At 34.1% G+C, this 13,508-nt stretch overlaps 1 protein-coding gene across 1 annotated transcript; it reads right to left on the minus strand.

The window, feature by feature from the left end:
• Positions 1 to 295: 295 nt before the first annotated feature.
• LOC137817399 (T-complex protein 1 subunit gamma) lies at positions 296 to 9,615 on the minus strand. The gene is made up of 13 exons (XM_068620691.2): positions 9,460 to 9,615; positions 8,914 to 8,975; positions 6,474 to 6,546; positions 6,073 to 6,140; positions 5,819 to 5,888; positions 5,512 to 5,580; positions 5,351 to 5,422; positions 3,291 to 3,364; positions 1,448 to 2,077; positions 1,249 to 1,374; positions 1,039 to 1,143; positions 888 to 962; positions 296 to 659 (listed from the first exon to the last, which is right to left on the minus strand). The coding sequence occupies exons 1-13, from the start codon at positions 9,482 to 9,484 to the stop codon at positions 465 to 467; spliced, it is 1,644 nt and encodes a 547-aa protein (XP_068476792.2). The 5' UTR covers positions 9,485 to 9,615; the 3' UTR covers positions 296 to 464.
• Positions 9,616 to 13,508: the final 3,893 nt, after the last annotated feature.

Raw genomic sequence — 13,508 nt, forward strand, 5'->3', positions numbered from 1 at the left:
AAATGTTTAAAAAAATATTTTATTAAAATATATACATATATTGTAATTTATATATCAAATTATTATATTTAACATTAAAATTAATTTCATTAATATGACTTAAATTTTTAGAATATATTTTATTTTAAATTTTTATTATTATCTTTTAGGTGAGGCAAAATGATTTGATAGAATCGGATGGAGTAATATTCTCTTTATAAGACGAGATTAATACAAATTTATTAGATAATTTATCTGGTTCTCTGTCTTTTATGATTTATATATATGTGATAATTTTTGAGAAAATAAAAACTTATTTTTAAAAAAATTGGGGTTTGCATAAAATCTCAAAGTGACAGATGAACGGTCAAACTGTTACATGATTACCTAGACCCAAAACAAGAGGAAAGATTATTAGATTTGAAAAGTCACCAAGTACCCAGCACATCTTCAAATCTTAGTGTCAAAGAAAATGATGTGTGTTCTCAATCAGGAAGAATTTGCTCACTGTCAGCATTTGCCTCGGTCTCAACCTTAAGCTTTGAAGGAGCCTTGCCGGCTCCAGGGGCCTGCCTCTTAATACTACCACCACTCACTACATCATCAATCCGCAGGAGCATGCAAGCAGCTTCAATAGCAGTCTTAAATGTTTGTGCTTTCACATTGTATGCATCCCAGATCTAAAATCACATTAGAACAAAATTTCTTCAGAATTCACCTAACAATCCATGGTTATCAATCAAGTGATCAAAGAAACAAGATAGAGAGAATATAAATTTTCTTGTCTTCTGAGAATAACTGAATCGTGTTCAATTCTAAAATAATGACTAACTTTGGTGGGCAAAATGGTAACTGGTGGATTTGGCAATCTTTTGCATGATTCACATATAAAAAATAAATAAAAACACCTTGCATTCTTTCATGTCAGTGATGTCCCCAGTATTTCCATTTATGCCAATCCATGCGTTTTCTCCATTTGCATGCTGTATTCCAAAAACACCAATGTCAAACATAATCAGAGAAAGAATCATCTACAGCTGTAACAACAAAAATTCCTACTTTTCCTTGTAGTGCAGTCATGGTGCGGATGACATTTACTCCACAATTTTGTGCCAAAGTACGGGGGATCGCCTCAAAAGCAATGGCAGCAGCTTCATAAGGCCACTGTTAGTCGACAAAAACATCAAAATGAGAATAACCTTAGGCAACTGCCATGAGACAAAAAATAGTATTAGTAGACAGTGAACAGACAATTACTATCACACTCACCTTCTCAATACCTTGAACAGATGAACTCTTCTGCTTCAACGTGGCTGATACAGTCAATTCTGTAGCACCACCTCCAGGAACAAGTTTTGGATTTTTTATTATGTTCCTTGCTACGGACATGGCATCCTGTCATGGGAAAAACTTTAGAAAGCAATGATCAAACCCCCAAGCTCTAAGTAGAAATCAATTGTTTGTTTACCTGGAGGTTTCTTTCAACTTCATTTAGGAGATCCTTGCTAGCACCCCTCAGTAGTACAGTGCAAGCCTTGGGGTCTTTGCATTCAACAATAAATGCAAAAAATTCATCTCCAATTTTCTTAACTTCAAATAATCCGGCACCAGTACCAACATCAGACTCCCGTAATTCATATGGTCTGTTCACAATAACAGCACCACATGCTTTTGCAATTCTATTATTATCAGATTTTCTCAGCCTTCTGATCGCACTAACTCCATGCTTACTCAGAAAATGCAATGCCAAATCACTAAGGCCCTTCTCTGTTATCACCAAATCTGGTTTAAACTTCAATATCTGCATGCAGAGCTCCTCAATGTATTCTTCTTCCATCCTCAACAAGAGACTCCAGTCTTCTTCTTTGAGCAGTTCAGCATTTGTTTGATTTTCACCCTTTTTATACTCAAGGGAACAATCAAGAAGAATGACACGTGGATTAACAATCTTTCTTTTCATTTTGCCAGGGACAACCACATCTTTGTTTATCATAACTCCTTTAAGAACTCTTGAATCCTCCAGCTGCCCACCAGGGACCTTCTCAATCTTTATATAATTTTTAATATCTACTGTGGTAGTAGCATCAATAGCTAAATCCTGAAAGTTAAACAAAGTGGAATATGTAAAATATAAACGGGTAAAAAGGTGTTAACCTGTTGCAAAAAAACTACAATAATCATTTACACTTAGTCAAAAAATTATAATCCTATTCACTAAAAGAAAATGATAAAACGAAGAGAAGGGGAGTAGAAATAATGCAATATTTTGATACTCCATTTTATGTTACATTTGTGTTATAAAGTAGTTTAGGTGTAACTCAAAATCGATATTTGCACCTATTTAATATAATTTGGTATGTAGGATTTGTTACACACTTCCTTACGCAATATACTTATGCGTAGAACTAAATATTTATCAGTCATCACAATCAATAGCACACTAAACTTGACAAATCTTGATAAGATATCCTTTGATATCATAGTACAAAGTGGTTAGCTTATGCTATATCCATTCAAATGGCCACTCACGGTGATATCCACGTCTAATAGTGCTAATTGTGAGGAGGTATATTGAAAAAACCAAATCTTAGAATAACTAAAGATAGTGTCAAAATACAATATAAAAGTGGAGACAGTCCTCATTCATTTACAAACTAATTTTGTAGGGTAGAATTAAGTCTAAACCACTTTCCATCTTAAATTCAGTAAAAGGTCACTAATTATGTTATGCGCATACCAAGCACACTGTGTTGGAATTGAGGATGTATTGGAAAAAAATCCAAGTCCCACATCAACTTAAGATAGTGTCAAAATATAAATAAAAGATAATCGTTATTTACAAATTAATTTTGTAGTGTTGAATTAAACTTAAAACACTTTGTAGGAATTTAACTATACAAATTTTATACAAGAAAATACAGTAGACTACTAGAGCTAAATGCATAGACAAGGCACCTCAATTATTCAATATGTCCGCCACATAAATATATGTAGATAACTCAACCTTGTCTACTTGCCAAAATCTTAACATGTACAAATTGTATTCATAAAATTACGAAATGAATGCAAGTTTGTGTAAAAAAATTCATTTCATATTTAAGAAACTATGTGATTGACAACTTGCAAAATTGATACATTTTCCTTTCAAAAGTAACAGTAAAAGGATTATGCCTATTTATTTTGGGTAAGGCGGTGTATATCCATCTTTCCCATGCACTAAATTTTCACAAGTCGGAATAAAGATAAAATAACAGGAAACAAATTTGAAATTTAAATTTAAAAATTTTGCCCACGGAGTACAAGATACTCACAGCAATTAAATCCCCAAATTGACTAGTGACTTTGGTACCTATGCAGCTTTTGACTATCCCCAGCATAGTACCTCCTGCAGTTTTATCAAAAAATAAACTAAATATCAGTAGTTATGCATATTTATTTAGTGGATAATGAACATTACGGGATAGATGTTTATACAATATGAGTAAAATAAATATATAAAAGTAAAATTGAAAACAATCAAAACAATTTTTCAATACAATATGAGGTCACGTCAAATCAAAGATATAATAGATGAAGTATGCCTTAACTTCAAATTCTAAAAGGTTTCCTTGTAAACAACATTTGAAATCACATTGCATACTTGTCTTTTCTCGTATGTTATTTGTATCTTCAAACCGGCACGTGAAGTAACTCGTGAAAAAGCAACATATACTGTTTATAATAGTCTTTCTTAATTTGTTTACCTGATTAGTTTCAAATTTAAAAGAAAAAGAAAAAGAAAAGACCTAAAACCAAATTAGTACAGAGTAATCTCAATTTAAAAGCAAAATAAAAAACAAAAATAAAACATCATCTATATGGAGAAAGTATTAGTTTCAATCTTGTAAGCAGAAAATTTTTCAGATTTAACAGGTTGTTCTACCTGAATTCTCATATCTAAAACAAATCACTATGAATTGTTTCCAATCTTAATTTATACAAATAGGAAAAGAATTTAATGTCAATTTAGGAATCCAATGTTCTTAAAAAGGCAAGTAAATTTAAATTCATATTTTCATTGTCTAGTTATAATAAATGCTATATATTAACTTTTCAATGTGATAGTTTCCATTTTTCTGTACCGTGGAATGTTTGTTATCATGAAAACTAATTACCCTATAATGCTAATATTAATTAGCTTAAAAATTTGTTGTTGTTAAATTTTATGTTTACTAATTTATTTATTTAATGTATATTTACAGAAGTAACCTTAATTTTGGCAGAAAATTGTTTACTCTGGACTTCCTTCCTCTTCTTACATATTAAGATATTATGATGAATCTTCTATACAATATTGGGCTGCTTCTTCCTGCACCTCCATACCTTCTTGTGCCACCCCCATAAATTTTTCTTATTCCACAAATACCCTTTTCAATATTCCGGATTACATAATCTGGAAGTCTTTTTTTAGATTCAAAATTAGCTTCTGGATTATGTAATCCGGAAGTCTTTTTTGATTAGCTTCCGGAAGTCTATTCTATACATAAGATTAGCTTCTGGATTATGTAATCCGGAAGTCTTTTTTTCATATGTGTTATTAGCTTCCGGATTACATAATCCGGAAGTCTTTTCTAAATATGAAATTGACTTCCGAATTATGTAATCCGGAATTTATCCGGATTACATAATTCATAGGCTTATTATTTCAAATCCAAGGGAGTGAAAAAAAAGAATAAAATGGTATTTTCATATTTATTATGGGGGTGGCACAAGAAGGTATGGAGGTGTAGGAAGAAAGAGTCACAATATTGATGTCTCTCTAGATGAAAATGAAATAACCCAAAAAAGTTAAAAGCAAATCTATCAAACATGAAGTCCAGAAGCTCAATCTAGCAACACCCCTCTGGTAGGTAAAAGGGTTGTACCGATGTATATATATGCCTTTAAGCCACAACAACTAAGCCATTCCGTCAAGCGAGTATCATCCTGATATAATAAAGGCACCAACTAACCAAATGAAATAAAAACAATATCAATTTGCTAATAGTGCAATTTTTTTGTATATCCATGGTCTTTCTAATAGTTGTTGTTATCATTATTACTATTATTATTATTATTACTATTATCATTATAACTATTATTATCATTATTACTATTATTATTATTATTATCATTATAACCCGATTTGATTACACTATTGGCAAGGTCCTTAAAATTATCAAGTCCCAACTTTAAACAACCACCTATTAAGACACTCATTCTACAAACGAAACTAGTATATATTATTGAAAAGGCTCAGCTCAATGTAAATTTCTGGAAATCATTATGAATAAGAAAGGATGTTACCCTCTTCCACTCCTAAAAAAGGGGAAAAGGTACTAACAAAACTTACGATCCTTGGCATCAATGGGCATTGCAATTTTATCCAGGACAGCAATGGCATCCTCCAAAGCTTTATTATAAGCTGCAGAAAACATTACTATGTAAGTCATCATATACATTATGATATCCTTTTAGAAAAGAACCACTGGTTAATACTTATCGAATGATTACCTCGACAAATAACTGTAGGATGACAACTCTTATCTATGAGTGCTTCAGCAACATGAAGCATCTCACCAGCTGCAAGTGGGAAGACAACATATAGCCCAGTAAATCAAATAAAGATCTGCCCCTTCATAAACACATAACAAAATCTATAATTCATCAACCCGAGCCGTAACTCTACTAAACTGTGAAAAATACAGCAAACAAATCTGTGGAACATTCGCCCTTAAGTTTCAATTGCATAATCAATTATCAATCATTAAGAGATTTCCAACATAGGATGACAAGAAGTATACAAGTGCTCCAAACATACCAAGAATGATGACAGATGTTGTTCCATCTCCAACTTCTTCATCTTGGGTGCGACTCAGTTCAATCATAGACTGCATCCATTCAAATAAGAGAACAACATTAGAAATAACACATCAAAACAGAAACTAAACCTTAAAAGGTCAACACAAAGATAGCAAACTAGATTTTCACAAAATGGTCAAGACTGATTTATAACAATATTTCTGCAAGGCAAGCAAATATTAAAAGAAGTGGAGAAAGAGTGATAAACCATGCCTTTGCAGCAGGATGAGCAAGATCTATCTCACGCAAGATAGCATTTCCATCACTTGTCACCACAATACCTATTAATTACAAGGAAATTTGGTGTCAGGAAAATAGATTGAAACATAATCCTTGCAAATTAGACATTGTGATAAACACTAAATGAAACTTTTAAATCAAAATCTATACTTAACAATGCGCCTGCACAATCCACAGACAATGTTTACTGAAGAAATCACTTTTTCAGGTTACAATAGCCTCCACTGGCCACACCAAAAAAGTAGACTTTAAGGCTTTGTAGACATGACATAATTCAGGAAATATTTTTCTCTTCACAATTAAAGATTAAAGAAGGGTATGGTTCACAAGAATCATCAATAAATGATAAAATTATGTAAGATATATACACTAACCTCCCCCAGCATCAATTAGCATTTTCATCATGGACCTGGGTCCAAGGGTTGTACGAATTATATCAGCAACAGCCTGATATACATCAATCATATTAGAAGCACTAGAGAATGGACAAGAAGATGAACTACATGACTGAAAGGATACAATATACTGATATGTTTTCAGTTTTTCCATAAACACATCTATTGAAATATTTATTTTTGTTCAATATTTGCCTGGAACATCTATGGTTACATAGCCCTTCCAATAAAGGAGAAAACAGAAACATACTATAACTACTTTGGAATTATGCATACAAAACATTAAGAGTTCATCCCAAATATAAGGGCAAAGTTAAGAACCATAAATTTTGAAACAGAACCCTGGAAAAATAAACTAACAAAAGAAAATGGAGTACTAAACACATTTCCAACATATGTTCAGAACAATTAGGAAGTCACCCTCTCAAAATTTATATGATGATAATAGTCACTTTTCCTAAATGTGAGATAAGCTTGCATTATGACTTTTTTCCTCAAGAGGTTAGTCATCTTTCTTCGTGAGCTTCTAAATTCTATTCTCCAACAATGATGGTTAAATTAAAGAGACATAAAAATTCAATTAAAAGGAAAGACAAAATATGCCACTTCACAAACTCTAAACACACTTCAGAGTATGACCAACTCAACTTTTTGAGAAAGATGAAATTGAAACTTAAACAACAACTTCCCCTTAAGGACAAAAAGTAGAAATCAAATCACTGAAGAAAGCCTTGCTGTTATGTCTCAAGTTTGAAAGAGAATAAATGATTTCTTATTATTTCTTATTACATACATCCTACACAGATGAGTTGAGTATTTTCGGAAATAAACAGCAGTTACTCTAATATACAGAAATCCTCAGATGGTGGGACTGTTATGCTAGAAATAAAACAAGATAGAGCAAAATATATAGAATAAAAACCAATAAATACAGAATTAAAACTAACAAGAATAAAATCTGAAACTTCCTAAAATATCTCAACACTCCCGCGCAAGCTGGTGAATAAGTATTCTTCATTCCCAACTTGAATCCTCGTAACATTTGGCCTTAATGACCTATAGTGATCCAATTCCATCCACAAAGCTTTAAGCGGATTAGCATACTCAGTGACAGTTTTGGTACCTTGCTTCGCAGCCATGGTTTTTACCTTTACATCACATATCTGAGCAACATCTTTTGCCTTAGAATAGGTTTGCTCGATTGCAATCCATATTGTTCTTGCAGAATTAAGGAACATACATGTGTCACAAATTTCAGAAACCATGAAATTCCATAACCACACAATTATCGGAGTCTTCTTCATCCCGGGACTTGAAAGTAGGATAACCATCGCCTCATCAGTTAAATGGCTAGTCTTTTCTTTCCCCTTCAAGATGGTCTTAATGAGTTGAGACCACTTGAGATAATTTTTTTCCATTCAACCGACAGGCTGAATGAACATTATGAAATTCTCTCGTTGTGGAGCTTCTCTCCATTTTCGATTCCAGCCATCACAAAGAAATTGATAAAGACCTGGATCTGATACAACAATGAAGGTTGTGATAGTGCTCAACAATAGAGGCCGAAACACAACACAGATTAGATAATCAGAGATTGTGTAGCAATGAAGGCTGCAATTAATTCACACGATCAGTGGCTCCCAAGGATTAGGAGCTCAGATACCATCTCAAGTTTCAAAGAGAATAAATTATTTCTTATTATTCTCATTACATATATACAATGATGAGTTTGGTATTCTCAAAAAATAAACAGCGCCTACTCTAGTAAACAGAATCCCTTAGATTGTGGGACTGTTATGCTAGAAATAAAAACAAGATACAGCAAAATATACAGAATTATACCCAATAAATACAGAATTAAAACTAATTAGAATAAAATCTGAAACTTCCTAAAATATCTCAACGCTTGGATTGTACGAATAGAAAACATGAGAACTTGGAGGACCAAAATGAGCCAGCGCTGGGAACCAGCCAAGGTAATGGAGCTTTTTTGGGCCATGAACTAGAAGCTAAGGCAAGGCCAAGCACTTGGACCAATATGTGGGTAAATAAAAAAGCAAACCAGAATATTTGGGTTGGTTGGGATGGAGGCATTTCTTTTGCTTTCTCTGTTGCAATGGAAGGTGGCTCTATCGAGTTTTCCTCTATCCTAGTCCACTTTCAGTTATCATTACCTTTTCCAGTAACTGGATGATGCAATTTTTCCATCTATATTTATTGGCTATCGGTGGTCCTTTGATCTAAATTAAAGAGGACTTGTCCCTTTGTATGATGCATTTCTTACTCTTGTCTCAATCCTTTAAACTTATAAATTAAGTTTCCCTAAAAGGAGGAATCTCACAAAGTAAAACGTCAATAATAGAATCATGCAAAAAAAAATATCACTATCGAATAGTTGGTAATTTGTAACGCTTCATACCTTTGCTGCACGAATATTAGCATGCTGCACCTTGCTTCCAGACTCGCGTTTCAGTGAGTCCTCTGTCCAATGTAAACAAACATTCGAGGAGTGAATCAATACATTACAAGATGCTAAAAACGCGCGAAAGATACCCTATCTTAATTTACTTAACCTACAAAAATCAGGTACGAGCAACGCGCTGAAGTTCAGTGGACAAATTAAAATTAAAAAAATAATCGAAGAGAAACGGTACATTATTTTTTATTTACTGATTTCACACGGAAACTGAAGACGTCCAACATTTTAGAAAAAAAAATGAGGACAATGCTTCCAAATAGAAACAAAATAAAAAGAAACCGACGAAAGTTTCGAGCAAAACAAACAACAGTTTCGGGAAAGGCCTCTTATCTACTGATTAAGATGAATTCAATTATCTTGAGACTTTACAGAGCACGCGGATAACAGTAGATTAAGAATCGCTGTGTTCTTATGCAAAATGAGATTATTGAAATGCATTTATGAACAAAACGAATGAATCCACGAAAAGAGAGAGAGAGAAGTTACTGAGAACTGGAACCGGCGACTGCATGATTTGAAGCTTGAAAGCGATAGGAACAAGTTGTTAGAACAGAAAATGCTGCAATGACACACGAGGTTTCAGTTAGAATATTGGAGTTCGTGCATGGGCGAATATTCAAGAACAGAGAAAAGTGTTGGAGAGAGGTATGAAGAATTGCGATGAGAGAGCGCAATGCATGTGATGTGAGGTAGCTTAAAAAGATGATGGGTTTAACAATTAAACGGTTGGTGGTGTGGCCTTGGTAGTTCGTTACAGAGAGAGGGAGAGAACCAGCACTTGAGGTCGCGTCTCCCGCCAGCCAAAATCTTCTACGTTCGTTTTTTTTTTTGTCTTTTTAATTTTGGCAAAACTATAACCAATGGCTATTTTACCTTATTTTCTCATTTCAATTTGCTTTTTTTATGTTCATTTGTATTGAATCAATGTTTTAATAAGTTAATAACAGACTTAGTTTTTTGTTCTCTGTTTTTTTTATTTGTTCATCTTATTCTTTTCCATGATGAAATTTTGAATGTCATTCTTTAATTGCTACGGAAAATGGAGACTGAAACTAAATATGTGAATTTCAATGCGTATTTCAATGGTGATTTAAATTGCTCTCTAACACATTTCCACACATGAATTGTTTTACCAAAAATAATTACAAAAGGACGTCAAAATATTTAGCCAAGCATGCTATATAAGAACATTCCCACGACTTGACTTGACTAAGAATATTTGGTTGGACGTTTAGGTTTTTTCCTCCTCCTTAGTGTTGTGGTTGGAGGTTTTACTTTATACAAAGAATTGGTGTTAATAGGAGAGAGAATGAGTGGAGGCATAGAGAAATAAAAGAGTAAAATATTCATATATTCACTTGAGTGTAAACTGATATAGAGTTATGAAATATATAAGCAAAGATATACTTGGAGACTAACTGAACCTAACTTAAGTAATCTGCTTAACATCCCCCCGTAAACTTATGATGGGTTTTTCCAAAACCATAAGTTTAGGACGTACTGAAGTAAAGCTGGGACCAGAAATAGGCTTTGTAAACACATCAGCAAGTTGAAAACGAGCAGGTGGATGAATGAGAGAGACATGCTTTCGTTGTACATGGTCACGAACAAAGTGAATGTCTATTTCAAAATGCTTGGACCTCGAGTGCATGACAGGGTTAGCTGAAAGTAGAACCGCTCCAAGGTTATCAAAATAAATTTTGGGCATGGTACAAGAGATATGAAGTTCAGTTAATAAAGATTGAATCCAAATAATATCAGCCAGGACAGCAGCAATTCCGCGATACTCTGCTTCAGTGCTGCTTCGGGAAACAGCTCTTTGTTTATGAGAAGACCATGAGACAAGATTAGAGCCAAAATACACGCAGTATCCTGTTGTAGACTTTTTGTCATCTATATCACTAGCCCAATCTGAGTCACAGAAGCCCTGGATTGTATTATTGGTGTTGTGTTTGATAAGAAGCCCATGATCTAATGTGCCGTTGAGATACCGTAGGATCCGTTTAACTGCCTTCCAATGATGCTCTTGAGGACTGTGCATGAATTGAGAGACTTTATTCACAGAAAAGGTGAGTTCCGGGCGAGTGATGAGCACATATTGAAGAGCACCCACTGTGGATCTGAATAAAGAGGGATCAAAAAAGGTTGCAGAAACATTTTGTGGAAGCTTTAAGTTGGTAATCATAGGTGTAGGTTGTGGATGGGACTCAAGCATTTGCGTTCGTTGAAGAAGACTTTGAACATAGTGACGCTGTGATAAGTGCAAAGATCCATCTTGGAGAGTGGAGACATCAATACCAAGGAAGTGATGTAGAGGGCCCAAGTCCTTTAGAGCAAAAACAGAACTAAGAGTGGAAATAAGAGAAATAATATCAGTAGGTACAGATCTAGTAATAATTATATCATCTACATAGATGAGAACAAACAAAGAAGAAGAATGAGTAAACCTAACAAACAATGATGGATCACTAGTAGTGGAATTAAAGCCAAGACTTTGAAGAGTGATACTTAGCTTTGTATACCATGAACGAGGTGCTTGTTTGAGACCGTAAATAGCTTTGTTAAGCTTACACACTAGCTGTGAATTGTTAGAGATAAAACCTGGTGGTTGTTGCATGTAGACATCCTCATGCAGATCACCATTTAAAAAGGCATTGTTGATGTCGATTTGATGAATGTTCTAATGAGCAAACACAGCATGAGCAAGCACCACTCTGATAGTAGTATGTTTGATTACAGGACTAAAAGTCTCTGAATAATCAAGACCTTCAGTTTGACTATATCCCTTGGCCACAAGACGTGCTTTGTGTCGCTGAAACGTGCCATTTGCATTATACTTATTCTGGAAGATCCATTTACAGCCAACAATGTTTGCTCCTGATGGTAGAGGAGTCAAAGTCCAGGTTCTATTTTCAATCAGAGCGCGGTATTCATCTTGCATGGCTTGATTCCCTTGAGGAGATTGGAGTGCAGCTTTGAAATTGACAGGTTCAGAAGGCACAAATACAAGAGATGCAGTATATATTTTGGGCTTGGAAATACCAGACTTAGCCCGAGTAGTCATAGAATGAACATTTTGATTAGATAAAGGAACCAAACACTCATTAGTGGTGACAGCAGGTGACAATGTGTGATTGTGTAAAGGTGATGTGGGCAGAGTAATGGAATCAGAAATAGGAATGGAAGAGGGAGAGGAAGAGATCACAGTTAAAACATGAGGAGTAATTTGAGACACAGGGGCAACATCAGTGTTAGGTAAAAAACCATATTTTGAAATAGAATATGGAAAAATATCTTCATTAAAAACTACATGTCTAGAGATATATATTCTACCATCAGGTGAACGACAGATGTAGCCTTTATTACATTGACTATAGCCAAGAAATAAACAACAAGTAGACCTGAAATTTAATTTGTTAAGATTGTAGGGACGAAGGAGAGGATAACAGGCACAACCAAAACTTTTAAAAATAGTATAATCAGGTTTCTTGTGAAAAAGAAGTTCATGAGGAGTCTTACCCTGTATGACAGAAGATGGAAGAACATTGATAATCTGACTAGCAGTGAGAAAAGCTTCACCCCAAAAATTCATAGGAAGAGAAGCCGCGGAGAGCATAGATAGGCCCATGTCAACTATATGACGATGCTTCCTTTCAATAGCGCCATTTTGCTCGTGTGTATGTGGACAAGTGAAGCGGTGTTGTATATCAGATTCATTAATAAAAGATTTAAAACAGTGAAATTCTTTTGCATTATCAGTCTGAATAGTTTTAATTGTAAGACCAGTTTGATTTTCAGCCAATAATTTGAAGGTTTTAAAGGCAACAAGCGCTTGTGATTTAGAGTGTAACAAATACAACCAAGTGAATTTGGAATAAGCATCTAAAAACGAAATATAATATTTTTCACCACTTGTAGCATGCATAGAAGCAGAACCCCATATATCAATGTATATCAATTGTAAAGGAAGAGTATAAACAGTTGTAGAAGAGGAAAAAGGAAGTTTATGAGCTTTCCCTTGAACACACACATCATAGAAACCAGATTTAGAAGTACAAGCAATATTACATTGATTTAAAATGTTCTTGACTACATTAAAATTGCAATGACCAAGTCTGTTGTGCCACAACTGCAGAGCAGGTTTTTCAGATTTAAAGGATGTGTAATTAGCAGAGTAAGCAGTGGATCTTAGAGCAGGAAAAACGTATAGACCATCTTTAATGATTCCTTGAAACAGAATTTGCTTGGTTACTTGATGTTTAACATAACAAGAATCAGAGTAGAACTCAAAGAAAACATTATTATCTTTGGCAAATTTGGAAACGTTTAACAAGTTTTTATTGAGAGTAGGAACATGTAAAAGGTTTTGTAAAGAAAGAACAGTGTTAGTAACAGGAGAAACACAAGATGCAGAACCAATATGAGAGATAGACATACCTGCACCATTACCAAGTTTAACATTTGTAGAGCCTTGATATTCTTGATTATCAGTAAACAAAGTTGAGTCATGTGTCATATGGTGAGAAGCCCCACTG

Source organism: Phaseolus vulgaris, chromosome 7, assembly GCF_051622355.1.
Source record: "Phaseolus vulgaris cultivar YP4 chromosome 7, ASM5162235v1, whole genome shotgun sequence".
In the NCBI taxonomy this organism is placed as follows: Eukaryota; Viridiplantae; Streptophyta; class Magnoliopsida; order Fabales; family Fabaceae; genus Phaseolus; species Phaseolus vulgaris.

What these genes read in the sequence shown, in the direction of transcription:
- LOC137817399 (XM_068620691.2), bottom strand. Translation starts at nt 9,484, where the DNA reads ATGCAGTCGCCGGTTCCAGTTCTCA. An exon ending in GCTAATTGATGCTGGGGGAG is followed by an intron (nt 6,141 to 6,473) that starts GTTAGTGTATAT and finishes TGTAATTAATAG; the next exon opens with GTATTGTGGTGACAAGTGAT. An exon ending in CTGACATGAAAGAATGCAAG is followed by an intron (nt 660 to 887) that starts GTGTTTTTATTT and finishes ATGTGATTTTAG; the next exon opens with ATCTGGGATGCATACAATGT.